The 19104-nt window shown below is 45.2% G+C and overlaps 3 protein-coding genes across 3 annotated transcripts; 2 read left to right on the top strand and 1 right to left on the bottom strand.

Annotated features, from left to right (window-relative positions):
* Window positions 1–690: 690 nt before the first annotated feature.
* LOC308175388 (cilia- and flagella-associated protein 45-like) lies at window positions 691–4764 on the top strand (the record flags this gene model as incomplete). The annotated part of the gene is made up of 12 exons (XM_080551060.1): window positions 691–711; window positions 1109–1228; window positions 1653–1796; window positions 1974–2105; window positions 2431–2601; window positions 2784–2962; window positions 3077–3206; window positions 3378–3524; window positions 3654–3767; window positions 4009–4202; window positions 4341–4565; window positions 4689–4764. The coding sequence occupies 12 exons, from the start codon at window positions 691–693 to the stop codon at window positions 4762–4764; spliced, it is 1653 nt and encodes a 550-aa protein (XP_080407186.1).
* Window positions 4765–6031: 1267 nt separating this feature from the next.
* On the bottom strand, window positions 6032–13398 carry LOC308175391 (uncharacterized protein). Its single transcript, XM_080551063.1, has 3 exons — window positions 12920–13398; window positions 7580–7655; window positions 6032–7383 (listed from the first exon to the last, which is right to left on the bottom strand). The coding sequence occupies exons 1-3, from the start codon at window positions 13139–13141 to the stop codon at window positions 7250–7252; spliced, it is 432 nt and encodes a 143-aa protein (XP_080407189.1). The 5' UTR covers window positions 13142–13398; the 3' UTR covers window positions 6032–7249.
* Window positions 13399–14792: 1394 nt separating this feature from the next.
* On the top strand, window positions 14793–18759 carry LOC308175389 (cilia- and flagella-associated protein 45-like; the record flags this gene model as incomplete). The annotated part of the gene is made up of 12 exons (XM_080551061.1): window positions 14793–14813; window positions 15068–15187; window positions 15612–15755; window positions 15933–16064; window positions 16425–16595; window positions 16780–16958; window positions 17073–17202; window positions 17374–17520; window positions 17649–17762; window positions 18004–18197; window positions 18336–18560; window positions 18684–18759. The coding sequence occupies 12 exons, from the start codon at window positions 14793–14795 to the stop codon at window positions 18757–18759; spliced, it is 1653 nt and encodes a 550-aa protein (XP_080407187.1).
* Between the last annotated feature and the right edge of the window lie 345 nt (window positions 18760–19104).

Below are 19104 nucleotides of genomic sequence, written 5' to 3' on the forward strand. Positions count from 1 at the left end.
AGCTCAGGTTGTTGTTTTTTATTTATATATCTGGAGAAACAGAGAAACAGTACAACGGGGTCAATAGAAGTTTTTAGGGGACACAGTAGAGGGGAAAAGCGGGTGTCTTCAGGAGACGCAGTTCTGGGGTGCAGTAGATGTCTCAGGAGGAGCAGTCTCAGGGTATGACTTCTCAGGGTATGATTCTCTGAAAGATGCATGCCTTGTATAATTGTAACGGCGAAGATTGTATCGTTTTTCAACAACTACCGTTTCAGTGCAGATGAGGCATAGCCTACAGGTTTTGCTTTACTAAATGTTGGCCAGATGAATGCGTACTTGTCAGTCCATTCCTCATTAAAACTGCGGTTTTCCACGTGAATTTTACGCTTCAGGTTGTTTGAGAGTGACATTTTGCATGATTGATAACTGAAAATGATTACAATGTGTAATAACAAAGTGAAGCCAAAATATCTTGATCGCCCCCTGGTGGCTGGCTGCAGTATAGGTGTCAGGAGTCTGTTAACACTGATAATAAGCCATTAATAACATACATTTGGAAAGAAAGTTAAAATATTAAACAATAATATGCTAATTATGCCTAAATAAAATAAATAAATATAAGTCCGGCCCCCTACAGTTATACATGCCATCTGTAGGCTAGTAGTAATATGTCCATAATATTTGTTTTTTGTTTTGTTTTTGTTCTAGATGGCGTGCCGCGGTAGCAGCGTGAGACACGGTTGAGACGCGCGCCTGACGCTGCTGGGGTTGACGCGTGCGTGCAGCGCAGTAGTTTCCATGGAGACGCAACAACAACAAAACACCTTCGTGCAAACGTCCCACAGCCTACAATGATACAGGAGAAGGAACTGGTACCTGCTTCATACACCGGACTGCTGTTTCATAATACTATCTCGTATTATAATAATGGTGTTCTGTTGATCTTCTGTTCAATGTTTTAATTATTATGTCATGTTGGTTGGCGAGAGAGAACAATTTGAAAGACCATGGTAGCTAACGTTTTGAATCGTGGGACACACTTCTCTGACATTCGTTGCATCATTAGTAGCTAAGTGGAGGTTTGTACATGACTCATGTCCTGTCTCATGTCCTGTCTCGCCTCCAGACACGGAGTGCCTCTGGCTCTTCATCTAAACGAGGCTTGGGCAGCTCCCATCCACGCCGCTATCGCACCCATGCCCTCACCTCCCATGTGGATGAAAGTCTCTTTGGAACCCCAAAACAGGTGAGCCACAGGTCAGGTGGGTCATGGGAGGTTAATAGCAGAGTATGAATGAATGAATGAATGAATGGACTTTATTGTCATTGCTACAGTACAGGTACCAAACAACGAAATTTAGGAGGGGTGGCTCCCCTGGTGTTAGGAAAGGAAAAAAAAAAAAAAACTTTTAGAAAAAGAATAAAATCACAAGAAGGTAAGGAGCTGGTTTACATAAATAAAGGCTATGTACACAATCCACTGTACTATACTGCACAGATAGTCAACTAGGGTTGTCATATTGCACAATAGTATTTTTTCACGTTATTTAAAGTGTCACAGTTTGCAGGCTTGAAATGTACATGTTTGTGCCTCAGCACTACACCTCAAAGTAGGTGAGTATCAGAGAGATATGGTGGAAATTTATGTTGGATTTTTTTTCCCACCCAAGCTGTCAACCTGTGATGTGAAAGACTCTGAGAGAAGGGGCTGCTCATTACCCAGGGTCCAGCCCTGCTCTGCTACAAGTCAGAAGGCTCAGAAACCAGAGACAGTTCGCATTATTACCATGGACCTCATCCGTGACCTGAAGCAAGTATCCAGTTACTAACATGCACTGCAATTATCTGATGAACATTAAGAAAAGCCTATCCTAAAGTATTTGACTTGGCAAAAGCAGCATTGTAGCAGTAAACATGTACAACGACTTTACCAGTGGTCAAATACAAATTCGGAACAAATTTACTGTCATTTTGCCAGGATCTCAAGTAAGGATCCACCTGGTCTGTCCATAATCTTCCGGCCGACTGAGTTTAAGCGTATTGCATTAGCATCTCAAGTTCCAACCAAGGAAGAGAGGGACGCCATGTTGGGAGCCCAGAAGAAGGAAAGGGAAGACGCCATGGTGAGGAATGTTGCTCTGTGAGGGTGTGTGTGTGTGTGTGTGTGTGTGTGTTTGTGTGGGTGGGTGTGTGTGTGTGTGTGTGTGTTTGTGTTTGTATCTGTGTATATGTGTGTGTGTGTGTGTATCTGTGTATGTTTGTATGTTCTGTTGCTCTTCTGCGAGCAACCCTTCATACATGACACAGCTGTATGACGAACTATGTCATATATCTGCTTCAACACCTACAACACAGATCTATGATCAGCTCAGCTTACCACAGTCCTGTCCTTAACAATTAGGTGTAGGCCTAAACTGACCTAAGTTTACTATGGTTAACTCTGGCTAGGATGCTGCTGAGGAGAGGAAGGCTAATATCCGTCAGGCCGACCTGTCGCGTCAGAAGAACCAGGGTCTGAGTGAGCTGGAGGCCGAGGCCAAGGACAAGGCTCAGTACCTGTTGGAGAGAGCCAACGCCATGAGGATGGAGCAGGAGGATGAAGTCAAGAAACTCAATGAGGTAGGAAATTAACTGGTCACTCTTTCACTTGTGTGGTTCATACCTCCTTTATAATATATATATTTTAAATTACTTAACTAACACATTCCTGCAGTATCTTACCTACTCACTGACCATACTCTCCCACCTCTGTGTAAGCGTGTGTGTCCTATTGTCCATGTGGGTACCTTTCTGGTCCTCAGCTGATCCTAGGTGCCCAATGCCACGCAGTGCGTGATGCTCAGATACTGGAGAAGCAGCAGATCCTGACTGAGCTGCAAGAGGAGGAGACGCATCTGGATGCCATGATGGAGCTGGACCGCAGGAGAGCCCTGGAGGCCCAGGACCAGATCGTCGAGCAACGCAAACATCAGAGGATCCAGTGAGGCCTCGTTATGACACACACACACACAGACGCGCACACACACACACCAGACGTCAGTCTGTCTCTACCATACAACACCTCAACTCTTTCCTCTGTTTTGTGAGTGTCCAGGGGAAAGCAGCTGATTGTGAATCAGATGCAGGAGCGTCTGGAGGACCGGATGCTGCAGGATGAGGTGAAGGAGCAGGAGGGGCAGCAGATGCTGGAGAACCTAGAGAGGATGCAGGTGGAGGAGCTGGAGGTATTTTAGTGCAGCACAGCAATTCTATAATCATTCTGGAACAAACTAGTTGAAAACTCAGAGTGGTGTGTATGGACGTAGGCTGCGTGTGGTATATGCACTGTATGTCTGTGTGTGTGTGTGTGTGTGTGTGTGTGGCTGACTGATCAATCTGTGGTTGTGTGGGTACAGGCTTTGGAGAGGAAGAAGGAGGAGCAGCGGAGGCTGCAACTGGAGATCCTCCGCATCAATGAGGACAGCTTGCTGGCCAAGGAACACAAGAAGGAAGAGGAGAGACTGGCTAACCTCAGAGCCATGGAGTACACCCGCAAGAAAATGGTGAGAATACAGTACAAAATGTGTGTACTGTGTGGATCAGTGCAGTACCCCCCCCCCCCTCCAACACACACAAACCAATAGATTAGTCTTTGAGGTGGACAAAGACTCATTTCTGTATGACCTCTACAGGAGCGGGAGGCTGAGTATGAGACTGAACAGAGACGCATCAAGAGAGAGAAGGAGAAGGAGGTGGCCAGACTGAGAGCCCTGCAGGAGAGAGACAGAGACTTCAAAGCTGAGCAGGTTAGCATCAAGTTCACTTATTTATCCCCTTAACACACACAACCATAACAGCCATCCTGAACTCATTTTCAGCTCAAGACATTTTGCTTGCCCAGTTGCACCAAACCCTTTGTTCTATTAGCCAACACCTATTTCTTTTGTTGTGGCGACCAGGCAAACAAGTTGCTATTCTAGTATGATACCTAATTGGCTGTAGAGGACATGGAGACATTAACAGGGAGTGTTTCTATGTGACTGTCAGGATGAGCTTCGAGCCCGGAGGAACCAGGAGGCTGCAGAGAGGGAGTGGAGGAGAAAAGAGAAAGAGCAGCTCAAAAAGAAAGTAGAGGAGGAGGAGAGATTGAAGGCAGCGCGCTTGGAGCAGGTCACCCACAAAGAGCACCTCCTTTCCATTGAGGCCGGGCGAGAGAGGGCTGAATTTGAGAGGGTGTTGAGGTATGTCCGCAATGTCACACTTTCTTCGGAAGACAAACACTGCCTTTTGAGCTCGTAAGTAAATATTACACACAGTACTAACTATAGTTGTAACTATAGTTCCAAACAGTCTCTTTGCCCTGCTTCCTCTTCCACCAGAGCCCAGCAGGTGTCCATCTCTAAGGAGAAGGACAAGGAGGACAATCACAGGCAGAAGGTCCTTCGCCATGCGGACGGGATACGTCAGCAGGTGAGGGAGCGTGAGCTACAGGCCGTCACACAGCGCAGGGAGGTCTTCAAAGAGGGAGACCGTCTGGACGAAGAGGCCCGCCAGCGTCGCATACGCCTGGATGAGATCAAGGAGAAGAAGCTGAAGGAACTCAAGTTAGTGAATTGCAATAGAAAAGACAGAGCATTTACATTAAGCTTTCTACAGTGTGTAAACTACAGTAAGAGGCCATTTTCGATACGCCGAATCAATTCATGTTTACTCGTTTTTTCTTTCAGGGCTGCTGGACTTCCAGAAAAATACTGCAATGAAGTGGAGAGGAAGGTACATGCCTTACCTACTCTGGAACACTAGCATTATTAATGCAAATCCTAAACTTAAAAAAACAGGTGGGAAAAGTCCTAGATCCTACTTTTTGAAAAGAGAAACTGTCACTCTTTTTAACATTGACTAAAGCTACTAACAGTTGACTAAACAGAAAATCAATTGCACAGGCTGGAAACTAGTATAGCATAATCATTAGATCATTTCTGAATAAAGATGTCTGTATACATTGCACATTATGATTCATGAATGTTTTTGAAAAGTGTAAATGTAACTGTATGAATGTAAATGTAAATGTGTTCACCTGAACGTTCCAACTATTGATAGTACCAGATGACGAATTGTGGCTTAATATCTACTCATAATAAGTTACATTATCAAATCGTTTGTTTGTACAATTGTTGACTGTCCCTCACACTGATCCATTAAAAGTACCCAAGACCAACTGAACACAATTTTATTTAGACTATATTTATCTTTCAGCCAGGTCATAAAGGTCATGATCATAAAGAAAGTTGTAATTTAACTAGTTTGATTGATTTGCTAATTAAAAGTAGTCAGTACATAGTACATGACATCAGCACACACAACTGGTGGATTTGTGAGGGGACAGATTTCTCATCTGTTATGATATTCCCTATGATGGTGATCAGAAGGTCATGAGTTAAAATCCCAACTGGACACTGAACACCACCACTAGTGTAGCCTGGGGTAACTTGGGAACGCCACTAGGGCATTTAGCCCTATTTCACTCCAGGGAGACTGTCCCTGTAATCTCTAGTAGTTGAGGATAAAACCATCTGCTAGATGGTTCAAATGTAAATGTAACAAGTATAAGTCAGTATAACCATGTCATGATGATTATATTTTGTTCAATCGTGATTCTGTTATGATCAGTATTATACTCATTTAGGATGTTATGTAGTAATGGTACAAATGAGTCAGCCAGTCACTATGGTGTCAGTTATATCCATCTCCTGGGCCCTGTTGTTCAAAACCTTTAATCTGGATCAGATCGAGCTAGCTGATTTCCCCTATACGGCTCGAAATCAACCAAATAGACCCTATATATATCCTAAATGATCCTGGATAGCAAAACAGAATCAGGATCATTCTGATCCAGATGAAACGTTTTGAACAACTGGGCCCTGGGTTCTATCTGTTGGTAGGTACTTAGGTGCAAGGCCACTTCTTTAAAGTATTCAAGTTGGGCCCGAGGGATTTCCCTGCACTCTAACAGATTAGGACTCTACGCAATTGAAAGCATTGAGAGAATACATCAAGGTAAATACAGGCTTTTATTTCAGACCATTCTTGACAAAGAACTGTATTATGTACTGAGATCTAATTATTCATAATAACCATCTAAATATCTAACCTACAGGAGTGTTACTGACCTGATCAAGTTGACATTGGGAAACCAAACCACTGTCTCCTCATCTCATTTACTATTTGTTCTCAGTGCCAATCACACTAAACCCAACGGGTACGTTTCTCTAAAGCATCACAGCACTAAGACTCTCAAGTCCATTGTGGGCAAATGGTTAACGGTGATTTTAGTGCTAGGAGGCTTTCAGTAAATTCAAGACAGGACAGTGGAGGTCTCCACTTTTTAAATGTATCATTTGGTCTGTCCACACAAACTTATGGTGACCTAGAAACACCACAATACCTGACACAGACCTCAGCACAAGAAGGGTGGTGAGTAAATACACATACAGGTCCCTAGGAGTCAGCCTTGGTCCCCTTGCACATACACAGACTCACACACAAGCACTGTACACGGTACAACAGAAGGTCACCTAGAACACACAGAGCCAACACAGGAGGACTAACATCTACTGGATTGACTAGAGAGCCAATATAGCTGAGGGGGGATTAAAATTCTTATTTAGATCATTAGATCTCACACATACAGTCTGTATGCATTTAAAACTCCATAAAGCTACACGCATGTGCAGAATATACTATCATTACTTAGTGTTGCTATCTATAGCCATTGGGTGGCAATATATGTTCAAATATTATATGTAACCTTTTCCAGAATATACAATAATGAAATGCATTATACAGACAGACAAAAGACAATGTAAGCTGTTCACATGTTCAGTACATCAAAATTAAGAGATTTCTATATTAGTTTCTTCTCACAACAGAGTGCAAATCAGTTGCTTCTCCGCCTATTTCCAAGGTCAGTTACTTCATTCTGAAGTCCACTTAATTACATAACAAAAAACATAAAAAGAAATACATCATTACACACAAAAACCTTCATTCTAGTGATGTAAGTAGTCATAAATATGGAATGTGGAAAACAAAACAAAAACATGTGATCAAATTTATTTTAAAACAATACAAATAAAAAGTCCTTCATTACAGTTTTATAATGGAGAATATAATAAAAAATAATTTAATGAGCGCATGTTTGAATCCCCTGTTGTGAGTAGAAAGACCATGGGAGCTGGTGAGGAACACAAGGAGAAACAGAGGTGACTGGGGGGGGGGGGGGGTGGGTTCACATGCCATAGCCAAAGCCAGGCTGGGGGGGCTGGCTGTAGCCGGCCGGTGCTGTGTATCCGCCGTAGCCATAGGGTTGCTGGGGGGGCACAGCCACGTTGGTGCCCGAAGTGAGCATGAGTTGGGGCGTGCCTGAAACACAAGCACAGGGGATACACACGTGACCATATGCCCCAAGAAAATAACAGACAGAAAATAACAGAATAACAGACCATGTGGCCCAAGAAAATAACAGATCCAATAAACATAGCATACAGCTCCTACCATAAACAATAAACATAGCATACAGCTCCTACCATAAACAATAAACATAGCGTACAGCTCCTACCATAAACGATGGGCTGAGACTCTGTGGCCTGTTCCTCCTGTTTCCTCAGGGACTCGGAGGCATCAAGCTTGTCCACCTGTAAGAGGCAGAGAGGTGAGCATGTAGGACTCTGACACAGCCAGCAGGGGGAGCTCTGATGAGCAAGGCTGAGTCGCCATTATAACTGACCTCTGGGTTATTTCACTGGCTGACGGATGGGACCATTCCTGATAGGCAGAGATGAATAAATCAAGATTAAAATAGGCTGGCCGAGACGGGCCTTGCTACTAGGTGGGAGGGCTTTCTAGGCAGGAGCTACGACTATAGTAGGTGCTATTGGCTATACTACAGTACAGTACCAAGCTTGAATGACCATGACAGTCCAAGTGTAGGGAGTGTGACTTTGGATTAGACTAAGCAGACATAGAAACACAGCGTACAACAATGGTCCCACCATCCAGCCACCAGATGTATCTTTTTTTCAGGTGTTTGAACTGTATGTAGAGAACCAAACCCATTTAAACATGAACATGCTTCAGCTTTAGTCAATTAAATATGATTTAATATAATAATATTACAATAGATTAAAAAACATATCACAATACTACAGCTTCAGAAACGTACCCTATCATAAACTATTACAGAAATACACAATCAACTAGAAACTACAATCAAGAGAACAGGCTACAGGGATAAATTGATCATATTTACAATTATACAATTATAAACAACCATCTGCAAATAATATAATAATAATAATAATAATTTTATTATTTTGTCCTCTTGGTTAGTGAAGCAAGTCTGAGCATGATTTATAAAAGATCAAATTCACAGCATCAAGCAAGCAGAAAGAAACTCACCAGAAAAAAATTATTCAGAAATATTTGTCATGTAAAAGTAAATTTCTCTAAATCACAATACAGGGTTCAGTTCTCTACATACTTGCCGTCTACAACTACAGTAAGTTTGGTTAAGTAGGCTGTTTCAAGATCGATCAACAGACTGTAGTTCCATAGAAGGGAAAAGAAACATGCTGAAGCAGCAGTTTGGTTATTTCTCTGTTAAAAGTGCATGAGAGAGAGGCACAGAGCCACAGTGGAGGGAGTGAGAGGGTGGAGGGATGGTTTGTACGTCCAGAAGCAGGCACAGCCAACAACTATGTCTCCTAGTCTGTCCAAAGTGCTGCTAGTTCTATGGAAAGGATAAATGCATGCTTGACCTGGACAACATGGTCAATTCACACTATAGGTTTGTTGCAGGTTGCATCTCTCTCTCTCTCTCTCTCTTTCTGTCTCTCTCTCTCTCTCACACACACACACACACACACACACACACACACACACACACACTTGTCTGACATGGGGAATTAGCCTCCTGTGTTTGTGTGTGAAGTCTTTCTAATCTCTGATCTCTTGGATAAGAGCTCAGATGTGCCAGAGTTAACCTGTAGCGGGGCGTCCGGTGTCCTGGTGTCATTTTACGCACACATTTTCAGGTCGGTTCAAGGCGGTTGCATATTTTAAAAAATATATAACATTTTAAGTCATTTTTTCTGAGTTGGGTTGTCCCACTCACATTTCATTTTATTGGACAGATATAGTAAAGACAGACAGGAAAGTAAGGAGAGAGGACATGTCAGCAGGGCATGGGCCAGACTCGAACCCATGCCAACATGGGCACATGTGTGCACTGTAGACAGCGGTGCCAGACCACTGGACCACCACAGGCCACGGTTGCATATTTTCTGACTTATATATCTTCTTCACTACTTTTGTTTTCCCCTTTGCTTCTGGGTTTGGATATCGTGTCTGGACATGTGTGTGTGTGTGCGTGTGTGTGTGCGTGTGTCTGTGTGTGCATGTGCGCGTGTGTCTGTGTGTGTCTATGTGTGTGTGTGTGTGTGTGTGTGCGCTTTCATGTATGTATGTACTTTTTTTTACAGTCTAGCCTGGGGAGCTGTGACCAAGGTCTCTTTTACAAGGGAGCCATGCAAACAGAAGAGTAGATCATGGAGAGAGACACGGACAGTACAAACACGCAGACAATGAAGACAGTAACAGCCATGTCACAGTCAGAAACAGACAAAACACAGACAGCAAGACAAGACACAGAGTGAAAAGAGGACAGATGGAGAGAGAACAGAAGTGGGTTGATAGTACAGGCATATACAATATGACCTCAGACAAATTGCAACAGAAACTCTTTCAACTGTCCTAGTCTCATGGATATGTCCTTCATAACATATCAAAAGTCTTAAGAAATCCAAGTGGTGGAAAGTATTGAAAAATACTGAAACTGGTGATGCCACAATTTCCCCTTGACGCCCATGTTAAATAATGTTTTTATGCATGTCTTCTTGTCTGATGTCCACACAAAGTGTTCAATACTGTCCACAATCACCCAGAAACATGAGTTTTACATGAGACATGGAGTTGGATGCAGTACTATATGTGTGTAAAAGGAAATTCTTAACCCATAGATGCATACAGGTAAGTGGGTCAAGAGGAACCAGTGGGTTCGTTTTCTTGCAATATATTCGTAATGAAAGGTTTTTATAATTTCATATTCCAGGTATTCCTAAAAATATATATCAGACCATCTAACCCTAACCCATTAAAAAAAAAAGATTGACCTTTTACACTTTTTAAGTATTTTTTGTATTATGAATGAATGAATGAATGAATGAATGGACTTTATTGTCATTGCTACAGTACAGGTACCAAACAACGAAATTTAGGAGGGGTGGCTCCCCTGGTGTTAGGAAAGGGAAAAAAAAAAACTTTTAGAAAAAGAATAAAATCACAAGAAGGTAAGGAGCTGGTTTACATAAATAAAGGCTATGTACACAATCCACTGTACTATACTGCACAGATAGTCAACTAGGGTTGTCATATTGCACAAAAGTATTTTTTCACGTTATTTAAAGTGTCACAGTTTGCAGGCTTGAAATGTACATGTTTGTGCCTCAGCACTAGCTGCCATACAATCCGTCCAGACTGTCCTGGGCCCAGAACTTAGGCCTTTGCTGTGTTCAGGGCCTTGACGGCCCTGTGGTAGAAGCAGTTCTTCAGTCTGTTTGTCTTAGCGGCCGGGGTCCTGTACCTCCTTTTCGAGGGCAGCCTGATAAAGTGTACGTGCCCAGGGTGGGTCGGGTCCCTGGAGATCTTGGAGGCCTTCCTGAGACAGCGTGTGTTGTACAGCTCTTCCAGAGAGGGGAGGGGGGCGCCGGTGATCTTCTGTGCTGTTCTCACGACTCTCTGTAGCGCGTTTCTCTCCGCTGTTGTGCAGCTGTAGAACCAGTTGCAGATGCCGTAGGTGAGGATGCTCTCCACTGCGCCGCGGTAGAAGGCCACCAGTATCTCCTGCTTGTTGTGTTCTTTCCTGAGGCATCTCAGGGTGTATAGCCGCTGTTGTGCCCTCTTGATGGTGCCTTTTGTGTTGTCCTTCCAGGCCAGGTCATCCCACATGTGATGTCCCAGGAATCGGAGGGTTGAGACTCTCTCCACGCTCTCTCCGTCGATGAGCAGGGGCTGGATCTCGGACTTTTGAAGTCCTCCTGAAGTCTACGATGAATTCCTGGGTCTTTGACTTGTTTAGCAGCAGGTTGTTAACCTTGCACAGCTTGCTCAGTTGCTCTACCTCATCCCTGTACGCCGCCTCGTCCCCCCCCGAGATACATCCCACCACGGTGGTGTCGTCTGCAAACTTTACGATGTAGTTGCTGGGGTGGACGGGGGTGAAGTCGTGGGTGTAGAGGTTGTAGAGGATGGGGCTTAGCACGCAGCCCTGGGGGGACCCAGTGCTGAGGCTGAGGGCTGTGGAGGTGTGGGGGCCCACCCGCACCCTCGGGGGGCGGTCGGTCAGGAAGTCCTTGATCCACGCACATATAGAGTGTGATAGACCCAGGTCTAGTAGTTTGGTCACTAGCCTGTCTGGAAGGATGGTGTTGAAGGCGGAGCTGAAGTCCACGAAGAGCAGTCTCGCGTAGCTGTTTCCCCTCTCCAGGTGGGATAGAGTGGCGTGGAGAGTCGTCGCTATGGCGTCCTCTGTGGACCTGTGGGCTCTGTAGGCGAACTGGTATGGATCCAGGTTGGGCGGGAGGCGTGTGAGTATGTGGGCCCGGACTAGTTTCTCGAAGCACTTCATGATGATTGGTGTGAGTGCCACCGGGCGGTAGTCGTTTAGGCAGCTCACCGTGCTTTTCTTCGGGACTGGGATGATAGTTGAGGTTTTCAGGCAGGGTGGGACGGTGGCCTGGGACAGGGACTGGTTAAAGATGTTGGTGAAAACCCCGGCCAGCTGGTCGGCGCAGTCTCTCAGCACCCGTCCCAGGACGCCATCCGGGCCCGAGGCTTTCCTGGGGTCCACCGCCTTCAGTACGCGTCTCACCTCATGCTCTGTGAGGGTGAGGCTGCTGAGAGCTGGAGAGAGTGGTGTTTGTGTTGCGGTTACCTCCGTTCGCCCCTCGTCGAACCGGGCGTAGAAGGTGTTCAGCTTTCCCGCCAGCAGGGGGTCGTCCTCTGCGGCTGTGAGCCTGTTGGCTCTGAAGTTTGTCATCTGCTGAACCCCCTGCCACATCCGCCTGGAGTCGTTGCTCAGGAGGCATTCCTCAATCTTCTCTCTGTGCTCTGCCTTGGCCGCTTTGATGCCGCGCTTTAGGTTGGCCCTGATGGAGCTGTACAGCGGTGTGCTCTTCCCTGCGAAGAAGGCGTTGTCCCTCTCGTTGATCAGTTTTTGGACCTTCCCAGTCATCCATGGCTTCGTGTTGGGGTAGACCCGGACCCGTTTGTCCACGGTGACTGAGTTGGTGCAGTTCACTATGTGGTTCAGAACCGACGACGTGTACTGTTCCAGGTCCTCATGCTCATATTCCTGCCATAGGGTGTCATTTAGGCAGATCTGCAGTGGAGCGGACCCTTCTGGCCAGGTTCTGACAGTCTTAGTGGTGATGGGAGCACTTTTCCCCATTGTAGTGTATGCAGGAATCAGGAGGATTGACACATGGTCAGACATGCCTAGATGAGCTAGCGGACTAGCCTTGTAAGCACGTTTGATGTTGGTGTATACCTTATCCAGTGTTTTTTCTCCTCTCGTTGCACATTTCACATGCTGATAGAACTTGGGTAGTACTGCCTTCAGGTCGACATGATTAAAGTCCCCCGCTATGATGTGAATAGCCTGTGGATCAGTGCTTTGTTGGCTACTGATGACTTCATATAGTCGCGCCAATGCTACTCTGCTGTCTGCGCTAGGCGCTATATACACACATGTAATTAGCACCGCGTTAAACTCCCTAGGGAGGTATGTGGGTCGGCATTTAACAGTCAAGTATTCCAGGTCTGGGGAGCAGTGGCTACTTACAGTTTTCGTGTTTAAGCACCAGCTGTCCTTCGTAGATATAATGAGGCCGCCTCCGCGGGTCTTCTCACTAAGCAGCGTTCGGTCAGCGCGGTGCAGCGTTCGTCCCTCCAAGCTAACAGTAGCGTCCACAATGTTGTCATTTAGCCAGGTTTCGGTCAGAATAATCACACAGCTATCCCCTACGATGTTGTTTTTGGCCACCTGTAGTCTCAGTTCATCCATCTTGTTCGTCAGGCTGGTTTGTTTGGGCTGCGTCTCAATCTTGCTAGCAGGCCTCACCGGCGGCCTCGCCGTTTCCTACGGTCTCGCCGCCGGCGTTTCCGCCTCAGGGAGGGGACTGTGAACCAGGGCTCTCCCGGTAGCCTTGCGATGTCCTTGTCAATCCTGTATTGCTCCAGGAAATCCGCCGTAACTATCTTGTCGTTTTGCGTGCCGACTTCTAATAAGTCGAGCCTGCTGTAGGTACTATATACACAACTGTTCCCTATAAGTACTACAAAAAAAAAGTGAACATACAAATGTAATTAAAAACACAATGAAACACCAGTGTGGTAGCCCCCCGAGCTGCAGCGTCTAAGCGCGCGGCCATCTTGGACTTACTTATATTACTAGCCCAAGCTTCCATAAGAGGGTCAAAGATACCTGCATGCATCTGATCTGGATGAAGTTGCTGTCCTCTATGCACAGTTGATGGAGGGATCAGTGTCTGCAGAGAAGGCTTGCAATGCTGATGTGATACTCAGAATAAAGGAACAACTCAAAAGCAAAAGTGAATACTTAAAATCCTGTAGCAGGACAGCTGCCCTCTGGTTGCAGTACATGGATATGGTGGACATACTTCGCAAGTTTCTGAGAGCTGAACGTACTGGCAATTGGGCACTGCACCTTGAGGCAATATCAGAAATGCTTCCTTTCATGGCAGCATCATTTTTTGGTATTTAGCAGACACCTTATTCCAAAGCGACTTACAATCAATACATTTGACTAAGCAAATGAATCATCAATCCACCAGTGACCAGTCGTAGCAGGAAGAATAATCCAGCTCAGGTTGTTGTTTTTTATTTATATATCTGGAGAAACAGAGAAACAGTACAACGGGGTCAATAGAAGTTTTTAGGGGACACAGTAGAGGGGAAAAGCGGGTGTCTTCAGGAGACGCAGTTCTGGGGTGCAGTAGATGTCTCAGGAGGAGCAGTCTCAGGGTATGACTTCTCAGGGTATGATTCTCTGAAAGATGCATGCCTTGTATAATTGTAACGGCGAAGATTGTATCGTTTTTCAACAACTACCGTTTCAGTGCAGATGAGGCATAGCCTACAGGTTTTGCTTTACTAAATGTTGGCCAGATGAATGCGTACTTGTCAGTCCATTCCTCATTAAAACTGCGGTTTTCCACGTGAATTTTACGCTTCAGGTTGTCTGAGAGTGACATTTTGCATGATTGATAACTGAAAATGATTACAATGTGTAATAACAAAGTGAAGCCAAAATATCTTGATCGCCCCCTGGTGGCTGGCTGCAGTATAGGTGTCAGGAGTCTGTTAACACTGATAATAAGCCATTAATAACATACATTTGGAAAGAAAGTTAAAATATTAAACAATAATATGCTAATTATGCCTAAATAAAATAAATAAATATAAGTCCGGCCCCCTACAGTTATACATGCCATCTGTAGGCTAGTAGTAATATGTCCATAATATTTGTTTTTTGTTTTGTTTTTGTTCTAGGTGGCGTGCCGCGGTAGCAGCGTGAGACACGGTTGAGACGCGCGCCTGACGCTGCTGGGGTTGACGCGTGCGTGCAGCGCAGTAGTTTCCATGGAGACGCAACAACAACAAAACACCTTCGTGCAAACGTCCCACAGCCTACAATGATACAGGCGAAGGAACTGGTACCTGCTTCATACACCGGACTGCTGTTTCATAATACTATCTCGTATTATAATAATGGTGTTCTGTTGATCTTCTGTTCAATGTTTTAATTATTATGTCATGTTGGTTGGCGAGAGAGAACAATTTGAAAGACCATGGTAGCTAACGTTTTGAATCGTGGGACACACTTCTCTGACATTCGTTGCATCATTAGTAGCTAAGTGGAGGTTTGTACATGACTCATGTCCTGTCTCATGTCCTGTCTCGCCTCCAGACACGGAGTGCCTCTGGCTCTTCATCTAAACGAGGCTTGGGCAGCTCCCATCCACGCCGCTATCGCACCCATGCCCTCACCTCCCATGTGGATGAAAGTCTCTTTGGAACCCCAAAACAGGTGAGCCACAGGTCAGGTGGGTCATGGGAGGTTAATAGCAGAGTATGAATGAATGAATGAATGAATGGACTTTATTGTCATTGCTACAGTACAGGTACCAAACAACGAAATTTAGGAGGGGTGGCTCCCCTGGTGTTAGGAAAGGAAAAAAAAAAAAAAACTTTTAGAAAAAGAATAAAATCACAAGAAGGTAAGGAGCTGGTTTACATAAATAAAGGCTATGTACACAATCCACTGTACTATACTGCACAGATAGTCAACTAGGGTTGTCATATTGCACAATAGTATTTTTTCACGTTATTTAAAGTGTCACAGTTTGCAGGCTTGAAATGTACATGTTTGTGCCTCAGCACTACACCTCAAAGTAGGTGAGTATCAGAGAGATATGGTGGAAATTTATGTTGGATTTTTTTTCCCACCCAAGCTGTCAACCTGTGATGTGAAAGACTCTGAGAGAAGGGGCTGCTCATTACCCAGGGTCCAGCCCTGCTCTGCTACAAGTCAGAAGGCTCAGAAACCAGAGACAGTTCGCATTATTACCATGGACCTCATCCGTGACCTGAAGCAAGTATCCAGTTACTAACATGCACTGCAATTATCTGATGAACATTAAGAAAAGCCTATCCTAAAGTATTTGACTTGGCAAAAGCAGCATTGTAGCAGTAAACATGTACAACGACTTTACCAGTGGTCAAATACAAATTCGGAACAAATTTACTGTCATTTTGCCAGGATCTCAAGTAAGGATCCACCTGGTCTGTCCATAATCTTCCGGCCGACTGAGTTTAAGCGTATTGCATTAGCATCTCAAGTTCCAACCAAGGAAGAGAGGGACGCCATGTTGGGAGCCCAGAAGAAGGAAAGGGAAGACGCCATGGTGAGGAATGTTGCTCTGTGAGGGTGTGTGTGTGTGTGTGTGTGTGTGTGTGTGTGTGTGTGTGTGTGTGTGTGTGTGTTGTGTGTGTGTGTGTGTGTGTGTGTGTGTGTGTGTGTGTTTGTGTTTGTATCTGTGTATATGTGTGTGTGTGTGTGTGTATCTGTGTATGTTTGTGTGTTCTGTTGCTCTTCTGCGAGCAACCCTTCATACATGACACAGCTGTATGACGAACTATGTCATATATCTGCTTCAACACCTACAACACAGATCTATGATCAGCTCAGCTTACCACAGTCCTGTCCTTAACAATTAGGTGTAGGCCTAAACTGACCTAAGTTTACTATGGTTAACTCTGGCTAGGATGCTGCTGAGGAGAGGAAGGCTAATATCCGTCAGGCCGACCTGTCGCGTCAGAAGAACCAGGGTCTGAGTGAGCTGGAGGCCGAGGCCAAGGACAAGGCTCAGTACCTGTTGGAGAGAGCCAACGCCATGAGGATGGAGCAGGAGGATGAAGTCAAGAAACTCAATGAGGTAGGAAATTAACTGGTCACTCTTTCACTTGTGTGGTTCATACCTCCTTTATAATATATATATATTTTAAATTACTTAACTAACACATTCCTGCAGTATCTTACCTACTCACTGACCATACTCTCCCACCTCTGTGTAAGCGTGTGTGTCCTATTGTCCATGTGGGTACCTTTCTGGTCCTCAGCTGATCCTAGGTGCCCAATGCCACGCAGTGCGTGATGCTCAGATACTGGAGAAGCAGCAGATCCTGACTGAGCTGCAAGAGGAGGAGACGCATCTGGATGCCATGATGGAGCTGGACCGCAGGAGAGCCCTGGAGGCCCAGGACCAGATCGTCGAGCAACGCAAACATCAGAGGATCCAGTGAGGCCTCGTTATGACACACACACACAGACGCGCACACACACACACACCAGACGTCAGTCTGTCTCTACCATACAACACCTCAACTCTTTCCTCTGTTTTGTGAGTGTCCAGGGGAAAGCAGCTGATTGTGAATCAGATGCAGGAGCGTCTGGAGGACCGGATGCTGCAGGATGAGGTGAAGGAGCAGGAGGGGCAGCAGATGCTGGAGAACCTAGAGAGGATGCAGGTGGAGGAGCTGGAGGTATTTTAGTGCAGCACAGCAATTCTATAATCATTCTGGAACAAACTAGTTGAAAACTCAGAGTGGTGTGTATGGACGTAGGCTGCGTGTGGTATATGCACTGTATGTCTGTGTGTGTGTGTGTGTGTGTGTGTGTGGCTGACTGATCAATCTGTGGTTGTGTGGGTACAGGCTTTGGAGAGGAAGAAGGAGGAGCAGCGGAGGCTGCAACTGGAGATCCTCCGCATCAATGAGGACAGCTTGCTGGCCAAGGAACACAAGAAGGAAGAGGAGAGACTGGCTAACCTCAGAGCCATGGAGTACACCCGCAAGAAAATGGTGAGAATACAGTACAAAATGTGTGTACTGTGTGGATCAGTGCAGTACCCCCCCCCCCCCTCCAACACACACAAACCAATAGATTAGTCTTTGAGGTGGACAAAGACTCATTTCTGTATGACCTACAGGAGCGGGAGGCTGAGTATGAGGCTGAACAGACACGCATCAAGAGAGAGAAGGAGAAGGAGGTGGCCAGACTGAGAGCCCTGCAGGAGAGAGACAGAGACTTCAAAGCTGAGCAGGTTAGCATCAAGTTCACTTATTTATCCCCTTAACACACACAACCATAACAGCCATCCTGAACTCATTTTCAGCTCAAGACATTTTGCTTGCCCAGTTGCACCAAACCCTTTGTTCTATTAGCCAACACCTATTTCTTTTGTTGTGGCGACCAGGCAAACAAGTTGCTATTCTAGTATGATACCTAATTGGCTGTAGAGGACATGGAGACATTAACAGGGAGTGTTTCTATGTGACTGTCAGGATGAGCTTCGAGCCCGGAGGAACCAGGAGGCTGCAGAGAGGGAGTGGAGGAGAAAAGAGAAAGAGCAGCTCAAAAAGAAAGTAGAGGAGGAGGAGAGATTGAAGGCAGCGCGCTTGGAGCAGGTCACCCACAAAGAGCACCTCCTTTCCATTGAGGCCGGGCGAGAGAGGGCTGAATTTGAGAGGGTGTTGAGGTATGTCCGCAATGTCACACTTTCTTCGGAAGACAAACACTGCCTTTTGAGCTCGTAAGTAAATATTACACACAGTACTAACTATAGTTGTAACTATAGTTCCAAACAGTCTCTTTGCCCTGCTTCCTCTTCCACCAGAGCCCAGCAGGTGTCCATCTCTAAGGAGAAGGACAAGGAGGACAATCACAGGCAGAAGGTCCTTCGCCATGCGGACGGGATACGTCAGCAGGTGAGGGAGCGTGAGCTACAGGCCGTCACACAGCGCAGGGAGGTCTTCAAAGAGGGAGACCGTCTGGACGAAGAGGCCCGCCAGCGTCGCATACGCCTGGATGAGATCAAGGAGAAGAAGCTGAAGGAACTCAAGTTAGTGAATTGCAATAGAAAAGACAGAGCATTTACATTAAGCTTTCTACAGTGTGTAAACTACAGTAAGAGGCCATTTTCGATACGCCGAATCAATTCATGTTTACTCGTTTTTTCTTTCAGGGCTGCTGGACTTCCAGAAAAATACTGCAATGAAGTGGAGAGGAAGGTACATGCCTTACCTACTCTGGAACACTAGCATTATTAATGCAAATCCTAAACTTAAAAAAACAGGTGGGAAAAGTCCTAGATCCTACTTTTTGAAAAGAGAAACTGTCACTCTTTTTAACATTGACTAAAGCTACTAACAGTTGACTAAACAGAAAATCAATTGCACAGGCTGGAAACTAGTATAGCATAATCATTAGATCATTTCTGAATAAAGATGTCTGTATACATTGCACATTATGATTCATGAATGTTTTTGAAAAGTGTAAATGTAACTGTATGAATGTAAATGTAAATGTGTTCACCTGAACGTTCCAACTATTGATAGTACCAGATGACGAATTGTGGCTTAATATCTACTCATAATAAGTTACAT

Source organism: Nansenia antarctica (assembly GCF_963989245.1).
Source record: "Nansenia antarctica genome assembly, contig: SCAFFOLD_231, whole genome shotgun sequence".
NCBI lineage: Eukaryota > Metazoa > Chordata > Actinopteri > Argentiniformes > Microstomatidae > Nansenia > Nansenia antarctica.

Bases quoted from the DNA above. Each gene is read 5' to 3' on its own strand.
- LOC308175391 (XM_080551063.1), bottom strand. From the start codon at position 13,141: ATGGATGAACTGAGACTACAGGTGGCCAAAAACAACATCGTAGGGGAT. The intron at 7,656-12,919 runs GTAAGTAGCCAC...TGCCTCTTACAG, and splicing joins GGTGCTTAAACACGAAAACT to GTGGACAAGCTTGATGCCTC. The intron at 7,384-7,579 runs GTAGGAGCTGTA...CTTGTGTTTCAG, and splicing joins GTCTCAGCCCATCGTTTATG to GCACGCCCCAACTCATGCTC.